General features: G+C 36.5%; 1 protein-coding gene across 2 annotated transcripts in view; it reads right to left on the reverse strand.

Annotated features, from left to right (window-relative positions):
• Positions 1 to 9,038: 9,038 nt before the first annotated feature.
• The window catches only part of BARD1 (BRCA1 associated RING domain 1), a 79,244-nt gene continuing 65,690 nt past the window's right edge, over positions 9,039 to 22,592 (reverse strand). For both annotated transcript variants that reach the window (XM_055345543.1, XM_055345544.1), the window contains 2 exons: positions 12,643 to 12,740; positions 9,039 to 11,363 (listed from right to left, as the gene is read on the reverse strand). In XM_055345543.1, the coding sequence (XP_055201518.1) occupies positions 11,031 to 11,363; positions 12,643 to 12,740 (431 nt within the window). In that variant the 3' untranslated portion in view covers positions 9,039 to 11,030. The remainder of the gene's footprint in view (positions 11,364 to 12,642; positions 12,741 to 22,592) is intronic.

Raw genomic sequence — 22,592 nt, forward strand, 5'->3', positions numbered from 1 at the left:
AGTCACTTGATCATGATGTATGATTATTTTAATGTATTGTTGAGCTCAGTGTGCTAACATTCTGTTAAGACTTCTTGTGTCTATGTTCATCAAAAATAATGGCCTGAAATTTTCCTTTTGTTGCAATGTTTTGGTATATGGGTAATGTTGGCCTTGTAAAGTGAGTTTGGGAGAATTCCCCTCTCTTCCATTTTTTGGAAAATTTTGAGGATAGGGATTAAATCTTTGAATGTTTGGTAGAATTTAACAGCAAAGGTGGTCTGGTCCTGGTCATTTGTTTGTTGAGAGGGTTTTGATTACTGATTCAATCTTCTTACAGGCAATTGGTCTATTTACATTTTGTATTTCTTTATGATTCAGTCTTGGACAATTATGTTTCTAGGAATTTATTTCTAGGTTGTCGGATTTCTGGTATATAATTGTTGAAAGTAATCTTTTATCATCTTTTGTATTTCTGTGGCTATCAGTTGTAACTTTTCCTCTTTCATTTATTTATTTGAACTCTCTTCTTGGTGAGTTTGGTGAAAGGTTTATTAATTTTATCTTTTCAAAGAATCAGCTCTTAATTTAATAAGCTCTTAATAAGTCTCTATTTCACTTATTTCCACTTTGATCTTTGTTATTTCCTTCCTTTTACTAACTTTGGGATTCGTTTGTTCTTTTTATAGTTCCTTTAGGTATAAAGTTAGATTGTTTCGTATTTTTCTTTTTTTGTTTTTGTTTGAGATAGATTTGCATCCTGTGAACTTTCCTCTTTGAACTGCTATTATAGAGATTTCAAACAAAAAAACCTTTGGGTATCCACATCTCATAGGTTTTGGTATGTTGTATTTCCATTTTAATTTGTCTCAAGGAATTTTTCTGATTTCTATTTTGATATCTTCATTGACCCATTGGTTGCTCAGTAGCACGTTAACCTCTACATATTTGTGATTTTTCCAGTTCTCTTATCGATTTCTAGCTCCATAACACTCTCATCAGAAAAAAATGCTTAACATGATCTCAATCTTAAATTCCTTGAGTCTTGTGTGGCCTATCATACGATCTATCCTAGAGAATGTTCCATGCGCATTTGAGAGGTATGCATATTCTGTTGCTTCTGGATGGAATGTTATGTATGTATGCATTAAGTCCATCTGTCATTTAAGGCAAATGTTTCATTATTGATTTTCAGTGTGCATGACCTATTCATTGATTTAAGTGGGGTATTCAAGATGTCTACTATTATTGTATTACTGTCAATTTCTCCCTGTAAGTCTGCTAAAATTTGCTTTATTTGATGCTCTTATGTTCGAATATGTAAATATTTACAAATATATCTTGTTTGACCCCTTTATTATTAATGCCTTTGTCTCTTATTATAGTCTGTTTTAAGGTCCACTTTGTTAGGGAGTGTGTGGGTAGCTCAGTTGGCTAAGCATCTGTCTTTGGCTCAGGTCACTCTGCCAAAAGTCCTGGGATAGAGTCCCCCCCCCCCCCATCAGGCTCTTTGCTCAATAGGTGAGTCTGCTTCTCCCTTTCCCTCTGCCCCTGCTCATGTTCTCTCGTTCTGTCTCAAATAAGTAAAATCTTTTAAAAAAATAAAATTAAATAAAGTCCAACTTTGTCTTATGTAAGTATAGCTACCTCAGCTTTTTGTCTTCATTTGTATGGAATATTTTTTTCTATCCCTTCACTTTGTGTTTCCTTACATCTGAAGGGAGTCTTTTACAGGCAACATAAACATGAGTCTTGTTTTTTGTTTTTTTACCCATTCAGCTACTCTGTGTCTTTGGATCGGAGAATAGAGTCCATTTACATTAAAAATAATCATTGATAGGTATGTACTTATTGCCATTTTTATTGTTTTATAGTTCCTCTCTTTTCCTTTCTTCTTCTCTTGTTTTCTTCCCTTCTGGTTTGATTTCTTTAGGGCTATGCTTGGGTTCCTTTCTCATTATCTTTTTTGTATCTGCTATAGGTTTCTGCTTTGTGGTAATCACGAGGCTCACATATAAGAGCCTATCTATACAATAGTCAATAGCAATTTAGTTTTCATGAAGGAGCTGCTCAGCTAGTTTTCAGCTCTTTTTCAGAGGGAACTGTCCCGTGTGTAGCTGTAGATTCAGTGCGTTCCCAGGAGGAGCTGAGTTCAGGATCTTGCCAGGCTGCCATCTTGGACCACCCCCTCCACATTCTGGATACCTGCCAATTCTTAAGAAATTATCATTGTGTAACATAAGATACAAAGCAATTATTCTAAATACTTTAGAATAATTTAGAAAATATTCTCAATATTTTAATTTGTCCTTTCTTCCTCTTTCCTCAACCATGGTTATAGAAGATTAATAGGTTTTTCACTTGATATTCCACCCTCCAATATGCCCAGTTGGTCATCATTAAATGGCTTTATCTTTTTTTGTGTTATCATTGTAGCTCTTTCTTAGGTTTTTAAAAAAATCTTCATTATTACCCCTACATCTAGAGGACTTCCATCTGCCTTTTATTTTTTTTCCATCTGCTTTTAGAAGACCTATTATCAATACTGCCTTTACTTTTAGGTTACAAGATTTATAAATCTCAATAGTTCTACCTGAAGAAAAAAAGTACCTAAGAAATGTTAGAATGAAAGGCTTGTGGCTAAAAAGACTATTCACAATGTACTGATATTTTGCATATAAAATACTACAAATAGAACCAGTGGGCTTATCTGTGCAGGAAATGATTCAATCATTCAAAATTATCATTCAAGGGCTCAAATCTAATTTAGAAAAGAAACTGTTTATACATTGTAAGTTGCCTAAGCCCTGCATGACTAACCTTTTTTTGTGAAACACTACTCTCACAGGGCCAGATTGCACCATTTTAAACAAGAGCATTCCCAATTATTTACAAATGGCAGAAGTAATCCAAAGCATCCTTTTATTAACTATATGTAAAAGGTATAGTTACCTTAAGTATACATAAAAGGTATTTGAAAGAATGAGTACAGACGTTAAAATGTGCTTTATGTTGGTCCATTGCCTACACCCTTCTCTGGCTGAAAACCACTGAATAATTTGACATAACCCTCAACACAACATATGGTAGGTGAAAATGACTTCTAGGTGGGAGGAAGGTCAAAACCAAGTGCCTGCAGATGGTCATAGACAAGAAGGGAGATGCTGATCACTCTTCAAACCCCACTCTGAGGGAAAACAGTTGGCATCTAAGAATTATTTGTCAAAGCAAAGTCACAGGTGATAGCAGAATTAAAACATTTTTCAGCCAATATATGTACAAACTGTATTCTCTCTCAAGTTGCTGGAGGATATGCTTAATTATGATTAAGGTATAAAGCAGTAAACAAGGACTCTCCCCTCTCCCATTATGAAAGAGAAGCAAAGGGGTTTCCTGAGATCTGGGAAAGCAGGAAAGTGACAGGATAAAAGCTTTGCAGTAGATTTTATTGTCAAGCAGTCCACACTGGAGAGAGAAGAACCTTTAGGAGGTGTTTCCAGGAAAAACAAGCAGTCTGTTACTTTGTTTGGTCTTAGGGAAAAATTACATTGTGCGACTTTTTTTTCAAAGACATCAGAAAGCAGTTGAAGTTGTAGACAAAGGTTCAAACCTTTAGATATTTAAAAACTAAAATTTGTAAAAAAAAAAAACTAAACTAAAATTTAAGAAAAACAAAAAGGTTTATACAAAGGACATGCAATCACTATAAAAAACTTGGAAGAGCAGGGACTATGTCCATAGTCATCATTGTGAAAGCCTTGAGAAGAAATTTATGGGCTTGGAAAGATTTGAAAAGGAAAAAGGAATCTCAGAATGAAAAAAAAAAAATCAGCTACCATAATAGTAAATCACAGATACCTAAAATAGATTACTCAAAAGAATGCAGCACACCCATACTTACTTATGTAGAAGGCAAATACCAAGGTAAAGTACTAAAACAGTACAAAGTGATTGTTTCTTAGCAGACAGAAAGAGATCTAGGAGACATGCATTTTGGTCTAAATATTTTAGCACTATTTCACTTTTTAAACTACGTACACAAATGACTTTGCTAAACAATGGAAAATTGCAAAATACTAACAATTCACTTAAAAAACATTAAAAAAAAAGTCTTCCGACATCTGAATTCATAGAAAACCAGCATGAATATTAAAATCATGCATTTTTTTGAAAAGGGAAATGAAATAAATCTGGATAGCTTTAACTACTATTTAAATTATCTTGAGATTAAACTTGCCAACTTAGCAAATAAAACACTGAGAGCAAAAAAAACCCTCATTTCCTATTCATGGCTTCAGCAAGCCGCATTTCCTATTTCTGACGCATCTTCCTAATTAAAAAAAAAATAAAAATAAATAAAATCCCCTAATAAAATATTGATAAAATGTCATTCTCTTCTCTTGCAAAAGACAATAAGTATCACTCAAGGGGAATCAAAAAATGCTTAGTGACTATCATGGTAAATATTAAGTCATCTGATCCTAAGAATGAGTCCCAGGTATCCTTCCAAATATTATGTCCAGAGCAAACATGGGTTTGCTTCTTCTGTCAAGGGGACAAGGTAGACTTCTAGAAGTACGTCCTGACGCAGTAAAGGCCATCAGCGTTCAGGTCTGCATCAACACGTCCCTCTTGCACAGGTCAGGGTCTGCCTCACCGAGAACAATGCCTGTGCAATCTTTACTTTCTCCTTTACTTGCTTGGCTTTCCTGCTAGAGCAGGAGTTCCTTGAGGGCTGTAGCCATGGGCTTTTATTCACCTTAGTTATTCCAAGTGACCAATACAGCTTCTATCTAGTAGTTTCCCAATAAATACCCAATGAGTCAATGTACACATTTGTGAGTAAGTCAGGATCAGACTCCTTTGAAAATGTGAAACCAGATCTATATAGTTCTTAAAAAAAAAAAAAAAAGACAAAACTCATAGGTTTAACTGCTAGGGCATCTTTGCGTAGCTCTTTAAATGTGGGGATACTTACTGAAAGTCAATTGCCTACGCTTGTGCTTCTGTCACTATCTGCAAAAGGAAGATCAATAGGAAAAAATCTTTAGGCTTCATTTACTTTTCAGAATGTAATAATTCCCTTTTAAAATAAACATCACACTTGCTAATTGTTACTTCTCCTGCCCAGAAAAATAATCCGAACTTACTACCAGGTATCAGAACTTCAGTGCTCACAGCAAGGAAATGATTATTACAATGGGATTGCTGATGTTAAGGCACATGTGTCGCCACGTTCTACCTCAAACTCCACATGCCTCAGTCTCAGAAATGTAGGTCTTGGGGAATCAGACGCATTATATACAAAATATATGGTCGCATTTAGACACACACACACACACACACACACACACACACACACACACACACACACTGCATTGCACTAGGTGCCTGAATCAGAAATACAATTTTACAAGGAAATTTCCAACAATAAATGGTGCCAAGCAGTACCTTGCAAGTGCAGTTAAGTGCAGGCATAACAATCACCCAGAAAGCTTTTTCAAATATTTTTCTCCCTCCTTACACTCTCCTTATCTTGGAGGGTTTTTTTCCTATTGTTTTTGGGGGTATTTATTTTTTAGCCCCTTTAACTCCCAACTAGAAGGACATGGCCTGCCAGTTAAAAATCATCTCTGTATTGAGCCACCATTATTGACTAGAGTATGTCCTATACTTCTGGCATGTTGTGGGGAAAGCAAGAAACATACAAAGATCACTTAAGTTTTTAACGTGGTTCACTTTGAGGACAGTAAGTACATCCTAGCTAATAAACCAAATTCACCAATTGGTTGTGGCTGCCTGAAACAAAAGCTGAAAAAGACTTTAAGACCCTCTTTGGTCTCAGAAACAGATGCAGTTAATTAGTAATGTCTGCCGAGATGAAGTGGAGGCTACAGCAGTTTTGGGATGGATGCCACCTTCCCTTCTAGATGTCACAGGCCAGTCCAATATGTTCTTTCATAAGTAAAAGTCAGGTCACAGGCTCCTTTTAATAGCAGATGCTTCCAATTCACTTTAAGAAGCTATGTAGCTTGGGAGGTGGTAAGGCGGGAGGAAAGGAACTCATGTGCTTTGTCTGGGCCTTGCCAATAACAAGCTGCATGATCTAGAGTTCTCTGGGCCTGTTTCCTCATCTTAACACAGGCAAGGTGATTTCCAAGGTCTCTACTGAAAGGCCAGAGTCCTTTCTTTCCCTTCCTTTTCCTGGTTAGTTTCTAACCCAGAAAGCAGAAGAGTTTTGAACCTTACAAGCAAAGTCTCATCGATCATGAAAGTCATAGCAATCACTTAAGGCTCATTTTCTAATTTTTGTATTTTAAGAATAACTAGAGGTCTTAATTTAAATATGTGGGGTATGCACTGCATTTTGTAGAGATGGTAACGACAGACAATGACTTAGTTTGACATTTAAAAAAAAAAAACACCTCCTTTCCCCAGGACCAAAATTTATCATAACAATATTTATACAGATTTATCTATGACTGAAATAATCCAAATACAAAATAGCGGGGATTTAGTTAAATTATCATACATCTTGTTGATAGGCTACCATATGAACAGGGAAATCACATTCAAGAATATTTAATTACATGGGAAAAGAGGCAAAGTAAAAATATATTAGGGGTTTAATTACTTAGTTACAAAAGCTCCATGTGGGGATCCCTGGGTGGCGCAGCGGTTTGGCGATCCTAGAGACCCACGATCGAATCCCACATCACATCAGGCTCCCGGTGCATGGAGCCTGTTTCTCCCTCTGCCTATGTCTCTGCGCCTCTCTCTCTCTCTCTCTCTCTCTGCGACTATCATAAATAAATAAAAATTTAAAAAACAAAACAACAAAAAAAAAAAAAAAAAGCTCCATGTGTGTGCACTTGAAGAGAAAAAAAAAAAAAGACAAGAATGTCAATAGCTGTTTTTCTGGGTTGTAGATGAACTCTGTAATGTTCCAAGCCCAAGAAAATGAATAAAGGGGTGTGTATTTCAAGTGTGTAGGCCTAAACAGGCCTGGTATCCAAAATAAATGTATCCATGAACAAAATGTTAGCTGAATGGGGACACTGCACTCAGAGATGGGGAGAGAAGACAGCCTGAAGTTGAGCAGGGGTTGGGGACAACAGCCAGGACTCTTCAGGACTGAGATGAGCTGTGCTACCAAAAGTCACCTTTGAATAAGCTGCTTTCAGAGAGGTCTCGTCCATATTGCTCACCAAGGTTTTGGAAGGTGATCCTGTGAATACCAAAAACAAGGTGCTCGATGCTTTAATCCATCTTTACGCCCATGTGAGATGGACAGTGTTTTTTCCCACTTTATAACTGTAGACATAGGTTAGCAAAATGAGTAAAGAGATGATAAACAAACCCAGGTACAAGTGAATCCAAAACCTGCACATCCTGCCACTCTCCTCCTCCTCCCCCCCCCCCCCCCCCCCCACGTATTTAATCCAATCTCCAATTCTGACTGGCTTACTGACCTGGCCTACACAGGCATATAGAGTTAGTCAACCACCTTTGAAGCCAGTTCAGGGGAAAAAAAAGGTCTAGTGCCTTCCCCAACTTCTCCTACATTGCTATTCTAATAACAACATCCAGTTATCCAAAGGTATAATATATGTGCCTTAGAAAGCTACACAATCAACAATCCTTAATTCATAAGGTAGTATTCAACTAAGCAGCCACAGTATGTATTAGTTGACTGAAGAAACATTGGAAATGCTTAGTTTTCATTTATTAGGTGATTTGATTATAAAAACATACATGAGGGTGCCTGGGAGGCTCAGTCAGTTAAATGTCTGCCTTAGGCTCAGGTCATGATCCCAGGATCCTGGGATCGGGGAGGCCCGCATCAGGCTCTCCCCACCCTGCTCAGGCTCTCTCCCCCTCTCAAATAAATAAAATATTTAAATATTATATATTATTTATATATATATATATATATATTTATATATATTATATATATATATATTCACAATTTGTAGTTCAAACGAAATAGTGGCTTGTACTTATTAAAATAAGCACAATTTCCCGCCATTTTTATGTGTTTAGGTTGGAGAACAGAATACACATTCATGGTTGTGATGAGGTCCATGAACCTTCAGATCACAACTGACTTTTCTGCCCCAACCAAGGAGGTAATTACAGCTAATGTGTGATGTGACTGCCCTGCATGCACTTCCCTGCATTTTCTTACTCCCACAGAAACATTAAACCTCACAAAGCATACTCTTCACCTATGCAGGGGTCAATCACCAAACTCACAGAGCATGCTCAGAAGAAATCAAGACAGGTAAAATAAATGGTAATTATTTTCTCCAAAAACATTAAGTATCTAACTCTTTGGTGAATCACCCAAACCCTCACACGTTGCTTATTTATCCTCATAATTCAAAAATGGTTCGTGCCTGGTTTTTATTCCTTAGCAAGTCAAAAAAAAAAAAGTAATTAGGGTAAAACAGGGCAGCCCCGGTGGCACAGCGGTTTAGTGCCGCCTGCAGCCTGAGGCATGATCCTGGAGACCCGGGATTGAGTCCCACATCGGGCTCCTTGCATGGAGACTGCTTCTCCCTCTGCCTGTGTCTCTGCCTCTCTCTCTCTCTCTGTCTCTATGAATAAATAAATAAAATTCTTAAAAAAAAAAAAAAAGCGTAAAATATTAATGGAAATAGATAAGTAGGGGGCACCTGGGTGGCTCAGTCAGTTAAGTAGCTGCCTTGGGCTCAGGGTCCTGGGAAGGAGTCCTGAATGGGGCTCCCTGCTCAGTGGGGGGTCTACTTCTCCCTCTGCCCCCTCCCCCTGCTCATGCTCTCTCTCATTCAATACTTTCTCAAATAAATAACATTAAAAAACAATTTTTTTTAAGAAGGAAATAGATAAGTAGCTGCAAGTAGTGGCTGCCAAGGGAAGAAACTACAAAAATGAAGGCAGAAGTAGAAAGCAGCCCTGGGTGATACTACAGACAAGCTGCTGACCCTCTGGATTTAATGGAATCATGAAGGAGTCACTGTGTCATCGATTAATGACCCTCCTAATGACAATTTCAAACTATCAAGGTTACACTCTGTTCAGACGTATTTATTTAAGGTAATAAAGCATCTAATATACTTTACAGAGATTTCTATCCAAAGTTAATTATATGTGTTAGTGTTCCGAAAGACAGGCTTTGTTCGCTGAAAAGGTTTCCTCCCAGGTCTTGCGGAGTCTCACGCTTCAAGAGCGCGCAGTAAGTAAGCTACTTGTAGAAGATACAGAGATACAGATACACTAATAACTTTAATGATTTATACTCAATAAAAAGGAAGCTTGAATCTATGATTGAAAAATAAAACATTACAAGTATTATCTACGCAGAAATTACAAGGCTTAGAAGCTTAACATCAACCAACTTCTATCAAAATAAATACTTAAAAAGAACCAAAAACAGAACCGCTTAATAGTGGGGGACAAAATACAACAAAGAGGGAGGGTGGGTGGGGACAAACCAAGAAAATGAATGAAGCAGAGTGGGCAACCCCCAAAGTGGTTTTACAAAAAGGGATTCAAATCCGAGGGAGACACAACGCTGTCTAGGAATGTGACCGATGAGGCAATAGAAAGTGACAAGTCCGTCATAAATCAAAAATGACAAGTGAAATCCCAGAGTGTCCCAAATTATTTAATCCAAACATTATCTAACCCCTCAGATTTGTGTGGTGCTGTGCTGTTCATCATTCTCCATAACAATAAAATGTGGGATAAGCACATGGCTGGTCGGACAGCGCTGAGGAGCTAATTCATCCGTGAAGGTCAGGGTCCGCAGTGTATCACCGCGTTTACATAATGTGTTTCTTTATATGGAAACGTGCCGTGTCAAAGAGGGAATTACAGTAAGATTTATTTTGAAATAATCAGCAGAATCTCAAACACACAAATAAATGCATCTTAGTATGTTCGTTCGCTTCAGACTCTCAGTATTGTCATCCACACCTTGACCATCTCCAGTGCATCAGAGACCAAACCTGGCAGGTCCCACAGTGTCTCCCTTCCCCTGTCTTTCATATTAGAAGTATGTTCAGTTTCTAGGAAGACTTACTAAAGAATTCTGCTTCTTACAAATAATCCCCAACTTCTGCCTCCACAGCAATCTAAAAGGGGTAAATAAAAAATCTTACAAAAGAAATTAAGACCTTCAAAACAATTATTTTAGCAATATGTAGTGAGGTCTACCAGAAGAAGAACTGGCTCCTAATTTAATTTATTAACATTTGATTGACAATTCACTCATCTGGTGAGACTAAATGTGTGAGAGAAAATGCTCTACGTATATACACATACACTGTAGGCACAGTCGCAAATTGATAGTTAGCGATAAGCAAGTATATATAATAAAAATACGTACCAGGTGCCCAGTGTTGATTTTCACCACCAAAGAATGCTGCTATGGTTTAAATCATGATTTCTTGATGAATACATAAGATAAAAGAAGGGATAAAAACAGAGGAACTGACAATCCCCATGAAGTATAAGAAATGAAACGTAAGATGAAGACAATTGTAAACAGAAGAATTTAACACCTATGGTGGTACACTCAGACCAGGTACTGTATTAAAATAAAGCCAGAATCAATTATTTGACAATATTTTTTGTTTACTAAGCATGGGAAGCATTTCTGCTGGTGGCAAAGTGTGGAGTTTTTTCATCAAAGAACATTAAAAGGCTGAGATAATAACCATACTGCTTGTATATTTAACCAATAGTTCTGATACTCTCTCATTAATCTTTGATAGCTGATAATTTGAATAAAAAGACATGATGAATCAAAGCATACACCAGATTTAAAAAGAAAAATCCGTCAAAAACAATCTCAGCATCTAAATGGTAAACACCAAATGAGTTCCTAATCTGGCATAAGGTGTTTTGTTTTTTGTTTTTTGTTTTTAATTTAAGGAAAAAATACGTATGAATGAGTCTACCTATTTTTAAAAATGTGAATGATCACAACAGTGCAATGGCTGGGTTCTCACACTGTGTAAGTTCAATCTGTAAATTCAATCTGAAATGTTCATCTGGTGTAATATTCAGCTGTCAAGAGGGAGCAACTCAAAGGACATCACACAATCTATAAACCAGCTGGAAGGAGCCATCCAGACTTTGCCCTGCCGAACCCTCTTTGGGTGATGATTAGACAAATCTTCGTAGATGATATACTGTGTGCAGAAGCGCTGATCGGAATCTGGTCTCGCGTGGTACGCAACCGTATTGATAGTCTGAGTCACATCACTGTCTGGCTTGGGCTTTCGACTGAGGACCTGGCCCCCAGCAGCAGTGACAAGCTTAATAAGGTTGTCCTTGGGATGGTGTTTGAAGGTTCCCCCAAAATAGAAGTAGCATCCGTCAAACAGCTTTGGCAGCTGAAATAACAAGAAAAAGCTTGTTAAAAGCAGATCAAAATATTTTAAAACACTGCATATGAATGAGGAAAATAAAGATAAATAGTCATGAGCAGTTAAGAAGCTGCTTAAATGAAGTGCTAGGATAAGCTGTATTTCAAGTAAGCTATTTGGGTCAAGAAATATACTTATGTATTTATAGGTTTCCTATTTACAATTTTTTCCTAAAACTCAGTCACCATCTAAGGAACCTCATTCTCCTCAGATTAGGTGTGCTTTGTGTGTATGCATGTGTCTCTGTACACACACACACATACATGTTTTAAAAAAGCAAACAGGGATCCCTGGGTGGCTCAGTGGTTTAGCGCCTGCTTTTGGCCCAGGGCATGATCCTGGAATCCCAGGATCGAGTCCCACATCGAGCTTCCTGCATGGGGCCTGCTTTTCCCTCTGCCCGTGTCCCTGCCTCTCTCTCTCTCTCTCTCTCTCTCTCTCTCTCTCTCTGTTTCTCATGAGTAAATAAATAAAACCTTTAAAAAAAAAAAAAAAGCAAACAAAAACTGCTCATCAAACTTCTTTTATCAGAATGTTATTTACATTTGGTGGGACTTAAAGTCCCAAGAACTCCAACGGTATCTGAAATGTCCTTCAGGGATACCAGGTTATACTTTAAAAAAAAATTATACAAGTAACATCATTTCTGTGGATCTTGACTCAGTTCCCTATGTTACTAACCTTGGGTCTCTAGAACAGCCTCGGTGGGAGTGTGGCCTCCAGGGTTCCAGATACATATTCCTTGGGGCACAATACATTATGAAGCTATGGCTAGGCATCCATTTAGCTCTGAAACACACCTCTCCTTGTGCATTATGAAAAAAAAAATTCACAATTGCCCTCTATGAAAATTTTTCTTTGTCACTTCTAATATATACATACACAGGATAATGGAATATTATCCATTAAAACTGCAATACGTGGCAATAAAGACATATGGGAACTAAATCCGAGCAGTGGCCGTAAGTCTTCTTTCAAGTTACTCTGTCTCTGAGACTAACCTCAGATTCTGAAAGGTTTATGGGAATGTTCAAGATGCCAACAATCCATTAACAGTATGAAATTATCACCTTCTGGGTTTTACTGCTCATTGTGATCATCTCTCAGAATCCAGTGCTTGAAACAAGCGCAATTAAAATTTTAATCAGTCACCTGTACTTGTTGAAAGGGCAAGAGAAGTTTTTCCTGATGGTGATAATATTAAGTTATAATAAGAACAATGAAAGTGGTATCAAAAGACAAATACCAGCTGTTCCTTGTTGAGCCTGCTTCGATGGGGTCCCTCAGGTATCTCATATTTTTCCTCTTGTTCACATGCTTTTCTCTGTAGACATGCTTTCACCCCTAACAAAAAACAAGGATAACAGCAAAATAAGTATCGAGTATTTGTTTCTCACTGAAACAAGTAGTTTATCTATGTGCTTTTTCTTCTCCCTCGTTAAGTATTGTTCTGAAACAGAAATAGAAACCTTACTTAGGTAAAACAAAATGTAATAAAAATGGTTTTCCATATAAAGAAAACAGAAGAAATCTTTCCTTCAGAGAACTGAGCAATGAAGTGTACTGAACACTAATTTTAGTTTCTTTTCTGAAAAACCTAAATCAATACACTATTTCACATGCAATTATAAAAACCTGAATTTTTATTCATAGCAATTACCAAAATGAAGGTGGATAAAAAGTCCCTGATCATGATTTGAACTTGAGGGCTTTTCACCTGCACTGCTCATTTCTACAGTCCTATGTTTAACCTCTTGTTAGACTCTTAGATGATCTGGTATTAAGGAAAGTGCTTTTGTCCACAGCACCTAGGTCAGATGGCCACCCAGCAGAAGCACAACAGCACTTGTCACAAGGTAAGCAGAGCTTGGTAAATGTTGGGAATTTGACAGGTACACAACTGAAGTCCCCAGTCTAAAGATAACTTGGTGAATATTTCAAATGCTTTAGAGCTGCTTCAATAGCGATGTCCTAAGATACTACTTAATATATAAAAATCAGAGGATTTTAACAACTGGATTCTCCAACTCTCCAAAAGCAGAGCTTTGTTAAGAGACTGGATTTTTTTTAACTTGGGACTGTCAGTGAATATTGATATTCAACACTCAGCCTTGGAATATCTATAATTCCCTATCATGTGATTCTTAATTTGTTAATTTTGCTTATGCTGGGTCCCCTGGCTGGCTCGGTCGGTTAAGTGCCTTGCCTTCGGCCCAAGTCATAATCCCAGCATCCTGGGATTGAGCCCCATGTTGAGCCTTCCTGCTCAGTGTGGAGCCTGCTCCTCCCCACCCTGTGCTCTTGCGCTCTCTCTCACTCACTCACTCTCTCTCCAGCCCAAATAAATAAAATCTCTGAAGGAAAAAAAAAAAAAGGAAATGAGTCTCAATATTTTTGACTAGGTCAAAGTATCATAGAAATAACACCAGTGTGCAGGGTATTATGCTGAGTGAAGTAAGTCAATCGGAGAAGGACAAACAGTGTATGTTCTCACTCATTTGGGGAATATGAATAATAGTGAAGGGGAATATAAGGGAAGGGAGAAGAAATGTGTGGGAGATATCAGAAAGGGACACAGAACATAAAGACTTCTAACTCTGGGAAATGAACTAGGGGTGGTGGAAGGGGAGGAGGGCGGGGGGTGGGGGTGAATGGGTGACGGGCACGGAGGGGGACACTTGACGGGATGAGCACTGGGTGTTATTCTGTATGTTGGTAAATTGAACACCAATAAAAATTAATTTATAAAATAAAAAAAAAATAAAATAAAATAAAAAAAAATAAAATAAAAAAAAAAGAAATAACACCAGTGTGCTTAAATTATATCACATACTATTTCTATATTAAAAACCAACCTAAATAACGTGAGCAATCTAGCTAAATCATGGACTTACCTTAAACTCATTATTCTACATGTAAGTTATTTTCTTTCTATCACTTAAGCATGTATTCCTCTTCTTAAATCCCCTTTCCTAATGACACTTGCAGAGCAGTCAGACCAGTATCTTTGATGAATGAACATGAGAGCATATAAAGCCAACAACTGAATACTCCTATAATAACTACTGGTACAAGTGAAAAGTAAAGGTCTTAAATACAGAAATAAATAAATGGATTGTGCCTATGCTTGCTATTTATCCATTTTACAAATTCATTTAGTTGATTATTTAAATGGTCAAAAAAGCATATTAAAATGGTTATCTATTGATCCTGGCAACATGCTGGTATTAGTTTCAATCACCAGATATGAGAATGAGGGAAGTGTAGCATCTAGCGGTCACAAATAGGGCAGCAAAGCAGTTACAGCAGTTCAGTGGGAAGACGCCAGTGCTTCTAGAGTATGAAAACGCCTTAAGCCATAAAATTTACAGCTTTAGAGCAGTTGCTCAATAAATTTCTACAGAGTAAGAGAGAGAAATCCAACGCTCTAATTAGTGAGTTGAATCAAGAGTACATTCTTCTGACATTCTCTTATTCTAAGCAACAATCTGCCAATTCTCTGTATCACTTAATTATCAAGAAGAAAGAAAATAAAGCAATCCCCGCCCCCCCACCCCGAAAATTAAGGAACAGCATACAGGTCTTTAATAATATGCTTGCATGGTGACTAAGTATTCTGTTAGTTGCGGTCATAGCATAGAAAACATCAAGAATTTTTTGAAAATTAAGAATGACATCTAGCCTAAGGGTTGCAACTTGACTACCTACAAGGGCCAATCGGACTACGTAAAGTTTTAAGGAATAATGTAACGGTATTAAGGGGCAGGAAGTTGTGGAGACTGTAACCAATAGGAAAATGGATATCATACATCAAAATGCAAAACTTTAAAGGTTATGCTGGACTGAGTTGTTCACTCAGTCTACTTTGGCCCTTAGATTGACAATTTGAAATGCATGATGCTTTGTCTAATCAATCTTTTCATTTCAGATAGACAAATTTAAGTCTTTTTTTTTTTAAGGTTTTATTTCTTTATGAGAGGGTAGGTGAGTGCACGAGCCGAGCAAGTGGCAGAGGAAGAGGGAGAAGCATACTCTCCACTGAGCAGGGAGCCCAATTCTGCTCTATCCCAGGATCCTGAGATCATGACCTGAACCAAAAACGGACTGAGACACCCAGGCACCCTGATACTTAAGTCTTAAGAGATTTAAGCAGTTTCTCAGAGACATAACCAAGAATGAGAACTCAGAGATCTTCCAACTCCTAGATCAGTTGTTTAATCTTTATCATTTAATTAAAAAATAAAGTATCTAAGGAAATGCCAGGCATTCTCTACGCAGATTTAACATACTTCTCTTAAAGTCATAAAACCTCTTAATAGATGTCTAAATAGGATGATCTTCATTTTTAAGAGATTAGCAAAAAAGTAAACCAAATGGCAAAAACTGCTACTACCCTGGCAGTGGGGGTGTAGGGAGACCATGCATTTGGCTTTGTCTTTAGTGAATCAATGAGTTATTTACTCGGACTGATGCCAAAGCTGCTACTCTTTCTCAACATTTACTTACCGACATTTAAGATAATTACATACCAATACGTAAACCAACTAACCTGATTTACTAACAAGTAAAAAATAAATAAATAAGGTACTTTAAAATAAACTTTCAGCAATTTAAATAGTGACCTATTAACATCATCAATAAAATGGAAGAACCTACCAGCCTAAATACTACCTAATTAACAAGTAGAGACATTGGATAATATTTTAAGATTTTTTTTTATTTATTTTTTTAATTTATTTATTTATGATAGTCACACACACAGAGAGAGAGAGAGAGAGGCAGAGAAATAGGCAGAGGGAGAAGCAGGCTCCATGCACCGGGAGCCCGACGTGGGACTCGATCCCGGGTCTCCAGGATCGCGCCCTGAGCCAAAGGCAGGCGCTAAACCACTGCGCCACCCAGGGATCCCTATTTTAAGATTTTATTTACTCAATGAAAGTTAAGCAAACTGCAGCAAGAATTCCTAAACCTATCTTCCATGTTAAACAAAATATCAGACCTTTCGTAACATTCACTGGCATAAAGTCATCCTAAGTACAATATATACTGTAATCCTTATTATCTATATATACATCAAGATTTTAAAATAGGCCATTTTCCATTCATTAAAAGATATTTCTAAAAACTTAACCAAAAGAGGTTTTATTTTCGTAACATGTACTTAGTAAAGTTGGTATTATTCCATCATCTGACACTAAAAGAGTTTAGCAGAAAGACGGATACTTAGCCTCTTAATTTTTTTTTTTAAGATTTTATTTATTTACTCATGGGAGACACAGAGAGAGAGGCAGAGACATAGGTACAGGGAGAAGCAGACTCCCTGCAGAGAGCCCGATGTGGAACTCGATCCCAGGACCCTGGGACCACAACCTGAGCCGAAGGTAGATGCTCAACGGCTAAGTCTTCCAGGCATCTCACTTAGACTTTTTTTTGAAGAAATAAGACATATATGTAAGACCACTTATTAGCTTTCTCAGCTAACAATTTCCAAACTGAAATGATTTTACATGAACAAGCTGTTTTATTTATGTAAACATAGATTTCTACATATGCCAAAATGATATATGTATCTTAAAATGTGTGGGCCCAATATCCTCAAAAAAGTTTATATCCTTTCCTTCTTTTCACATGTTCCATTATGTTTCAAGATGTGACTAAAGCTATCATTTTGCATAAATATAGGAATGAATTACTTATTTTATTAGAACTCAGATTTTTTTAGCCCACATATATTCCTGATCCTGTTTACCATTTCAGGTAAGCTTTCCTTTGGCCCTGACTTACTACTTTTTTACATATAGGTAAGCAGCCCAATTCCCAAAGTACTACTTAATTCAAAGTCATTAACTCAAAATCATTAAGGTAGCTCTGGCTACCTTAGCAAAGCCTGGAATCTTTGCAGACTAATGCAGCTTATGAATTCTGTGCTATAAGTTTTTTAAATGAAGTCTGTACTATATACGAAAGGTATTCCTTTATCTTAAATCTCTAGTAACCACTCTTATCTCCTATACCTCATAACAGCACATAATGAATGTACATTTTTATGAACTGCTAATGATGTTTGCAAATCTATACTAAACTTAATCATTTTCCTAGTTTTAGAAAAGAAAAATCTAGCTTTAAATCATAGAAGTGGGAAGGAGTAAGAAAAAAGGGGAGGGGGGTGTTCCTGAATCCACAGCTATATACAAGTGATTATAAAATACAACAAAGATGGAATAAACAAATTATTTTATTTGTACAGCTTTTCTACTAGGCTTTTTAGGCAAAGAGGCTATGATATCGCTAAACTTTAGAAAAAAGGAAATCATCACTGGAAACCTTTCACAACAGTGACAAAAAAAAAAAAAAGGAAGAACATCCATTCTCCCTGCAATTTCTGAAAACCTGCATGGCTGGTACAAGAAGAAATAAGCTCAGTATTATGAAATGTCACAGTATAGGGTGGAAGGACAATGAAATGAAGGCTGAAAATATAAAATAAAAGCTAAATGTTCCACTCATGCCATCATAAACATCTAGACTTGGGATATCACAGAAAATGGTACCACAGATCATTAGATTTTGTAATCCTACATAAATACCATTTAACAACTTATTTCTGGCACGTTTTAAGCTAGTATTCCAATTACAAAAACATATTTATACATGAAAACATTTTCTTCATAGGACAGTATGCTGAATTTATTTGTTTCACATGTGTATTGAAAAGCGGGTCAAATTCTATCACAAAAATATATCATATGATGTACTGGGGTGCCTGGGTGGCTCAGCTGGTTGAGCCTAATTCTTGGTTTCAGCTCAGGTCATGATCTCAGGGTCAGGAGATCAAGCCCTGCCTTGGGCTCTGTGCTCAGCAGGAGTCTGCTTGAGATTCTCTCTCCCTCTCCCTTTTCCCTGGCTCACACTCTCTAAAATAAATATATCTTTGTATCTTTATATTTATATATATATATATACAAATATATATATACATACATATATATATATAAAATCATGCTACATGCTATATCACAAAATTTTATTAGGCAAAATTTGCGTATCATTTCTAAAACCTTGTATTATTAATATCAAAATAATCCCCTTTTTAGAGTTGTGGTTAAAAACCAAGCTTTTTTCTTTTTTCAAACATCTAAAATTTTTTCTAAATAATTCATACCTGGTATTCTTTTTTAGTCATATAGTTTAAATATGTACATAAGAATTTCCATTTTGACTGGCAGGTCTACAGAACTGATATAAGAGATCTGGTATATCTGACTGCAGCAATATACACACACAAGTTCTAATTTCCCTGATTAAGACTGAAGCCCACCCTTTCCTGCCCAATTAATCTTTGGAAAGCTGAAAAAGAAGATAAACTTTCTAATTGTCATGAGAACTTAGGAAGCTGAATTTCTTCTGACAGCACTTGGATTTCATCTAAAAGACACATATTGGATTTGTTTTTGTTTTTCAGAGAGAGAGAATGACCATGTACGCACAGGGCAGGGAGGGAGTTGGAGGGAGAAAGAATCCCAAGTAGGCTCCACACTCAAGCCAAAATCAAAAGTCAGATGTTTAACTGACAAAGCCACCAAGACACATATTGTTTTTAGAACTGTTACCAACAGGCCTCCACCTACCGATTCACCAATGTTTCCTTTTGATTGTTTCTTTTGCCTGTATTTACACATTTATATATTGTTAAAAGTGAAGATGTAATTGTATTATGCTTTTTTTAACACTTCAACAATCCTGTTCTTTATAATACTTTGTCTTAATAATTATCACATAATACGAACTTTTTCAGAGAATGTATTTATTTTTTTAATTTTTATTTACTTACGATAGTCACAGAGAGAGAGAGAGAGGCAGAGACACAGGCAGATGGAGAAGCAGGCTCCATGCACCGGGAGCCCGACGTGGGATTCGATCCTGGGTCTCCAGTATTGCACCCTGGGCCAAAGGCAGGCGCTAAACCGCTGCGCCACCCAGGGATCCCCAGAGAATGTATTTAACCTTTTCTTAATTATTTCATATTTAATGCTATTCCCCTTATGCCTTGTTATTGGAAATAACAATGAAAGTAAGTTTTTCTTTCTTCTGTATTTCTTGCTAAGGACAAATTCTCAGAAGTGGGACTATCAGATCAAAAGATTTTTTTTTTAATAATTTTTACAGAATCTCTGGTGGAGGATTTCTGTTAAGCATGAAGCTGCCTACCAATTTTAGTTGATAGAAATGCTTTGGTTTGTTTATTTTTGGAAATTAGCAAAGTTTAAATGGAACTAAATAGATTCTATTCTATTTTATTGAATAGAATAAAATTTGAAGAGACAAATTTTAAATAGAAAAGTTTATTAAACTGATTGTGAGGTCATTTATAATATGATGGCATAATGATCATCTTTTAGGTTCCATCCTCCTCAACTAAAACACCCTTTTTGGTGCCTCCTCACCTGACAGACACCAGTCTAGGGTAAAAGGTTTGGTACATTCCCATGGCAATGCCCTCAGGTGCTAAGGATTTTCAAAACTTCTCCTGCAGCTAAACTTAAGAGGACAGGGAGAGGGAGAGATTATTAAAGAAAAGATGACAGCCATCTGCTCTCTTCTTCACATTGAGAGGAGACATGAAAAGGCAGAATTAATTTTTTTGAAAAAAGGTCGGTCTAGAGGAAATTTTGAAAGAAGTGTACTCAAAAGACAAGTCAATAAAAGATATTTCCTCTTTTTTGAAGACTAGTTTACATCTTTAAGATGTAGCTCCATTTTACAGCCTATAAGGTGAATAAAAGTCACTTATTCATGCATTTTATATTTTTTTATTCTAGTCATGTCTTTAATTACCAAAATCCACCCTTGTACGATAATGGCTCTGAGTTGCCTATAAAGAATTTGCCAGAACCAAGACTTGAGCAGGAGTTTAGCCATAAATATAATCTTAAAGGAATTTTCCTATATGTATCTCCCATTTCTGCAAAATATCTACAAAACAAATATGAGACAAATGGCTGATACAATAGTATAACTATGGCCTAGTCTCAATCTGTCAGTATAGTCATTAACTGTGGCACTGTAATATACTCTACATACATACATAAAGTGGGAAAATAAGATACATAATCAATTAAGACAAAATATGGTTAAATAGAAAATTTTCAATAGCTAAATTTGGAGAGTTAGAATTTTTTTTGTTGATTTGTTTAAATTCATTTAATCTGTTACATTATTTTGGTAATTATGTAGAGAAAAGTTCAGATAAAATTTCCTCTTGAATCTAGTCGGTTTATGGAAAATCCCATAAAGATAATATTGAAGTTTCCATACATTAAAGAAGATTTTGTTTACCAGCAAGTTCATGGATATCTTCAACCACAAGACCTACTTTTCATAAGTCATAAATCTTTACAATTAATTTTGAAAGCTTTGGTCCATCTCCTCTTTCTCCAATATACATGTTTGTTTCAGAGAGTTTTCAATAGATTTGAACATTTTAAAAAATCAAATTGATAGATATATATGACACAAAAAACAATGTAGTGAGAAATATAGATATTATTAGTACAGAAGGTATTTGCAGTTTCTTGCCTTCTTTTGATAAACTCAGTGACTGTTTACAATAATTGTCCCAAACCCTGACCCTATTTCTCTTTGACTCTTTGTTAGAAAGTACAAGGATACAAACTTCAGTTAAGAGGTTCCATGCAGGGTGCCTGAGTGGCTCATTGCATTAAACATCTGCCTTTGTTTCAGGTTGTTATCTCAGGGTCCTGTGATAAAGCCCTGCATCAGGCTCCCTGCTCAGCAGCGAGTCTGCTTCTCCCTCTCTGAATGCCCCTCCTTCCATCCCTACTTGTACTCTCTCTCAAATAAATAAATATAATCATAAATAACTGATTCCATGCATCCTTTATCGTACAGAACCATTGACATTCAAGTGTGTTATTCACCACTATGAGACTCACCAAATAACACACTATTGAGTCAGCTTGAGTCCATCGTGATTCCTTTATAAAAATGACATGGCCAAGTCATTAAAATGATACAACTTCCATTTCTTAAAGAAGGCAGATTTTATGGAAATGAATCATGTAGCCTGTATATTTAACCAGAAGCAAGTTGAGAATATTCACAAGAAAAAGACTTAAACCAGCAATGTCTTTTCAAAATTTCACATGGTTTCTTTATTATCAAGACCTTGTTATTACAAAAATCTGTTCCTTCCTATAACCACTGGCAAAGCTTCTGGAGCAGGTTCAGTAAAACAGCATCTACAATCATGAAACCAAATGTTTTAAACACGATGGTCCATTAAGACTTGCCACAGATTTAAAAGGGAAAAGAAGTTCAAAAATAAAAGTGAGGCAGAAAGAGAAATTTTTTTTCTATGTACATAATCAATCAGTCCAACTGCTTATCATACTTCTTAAACTGGTCTTAACCAGGACAGATAATAACAGATATGGATGAGAATAGACGAATCACAGTGCTGGTCATAGCCTTAGCCGGATCCGACCTATATCAGTGGAGACTATGATCACAAGGACAATGGGAACTGCATTTAAAAAGGACATGAATACCAATTGCTAAAGAGAAACTGTTCTACAAACCAAATTAATTTCAAACTACAGATTAAATTAATAATAATCCAGATCTTGATAAATCAAGCATTCCTACTATAAAATCTTCAAAGCACAAAGCTATAACAAAGTTTTTTAAAACTAATTCTAATCCAACATTTGCTTCATAAAAAGAAAGTTTCATTAAAAATACTATCTTTTTTAAATTTTTTAATCTGAAATAATTACAGATTCATTGGAGGATACAAAGAAATGTACAGTGGAGCTCCATGAGTCCTAAGGGAATCCAAGAGTAAGAAAACGAACAAGTGCAAGCAGGGAAGGTGAAAGGCAATTCTGAAGGCAGTGTGCTTGACCACCAACAAGAAGCAGATAAGGATGATACTTCTTCATCAGAGGTTTGGATAATAGCTGGTATTAATTGCCTCAAATCAGGTAGTACAAGGCAGTCTAAAGTTCTTATAGCTCCCGAAAATATACTGGATCAGCTAAGAAAGCATACATAGTTTTTAGACATCTTAATATGAGGGGCGCCTGGTGGCTCAGTCAATTAAGCATCTGACTCTTGCTTTCAGCTCAGGTTATGATCTCAGGGTTGTGAGGTCGAGCCCCATGTCTAGCTCCACAC

This window comes from Nyctereutes procyonoides, unplaced genomic scaffold, assembly GCF_905146905.1.
Source record: "Nyctereutes procyonoides isolate TBG_1078 unplaced genomic scaffold, NYPRO_anot_genome, whole genome shotgun sequence".
NCBI lineage: Eukaryota > Metazoa > Chordata > Mammalia > Carnivora > Canidae > Nyctereutes > Nyctereutes procyonoides.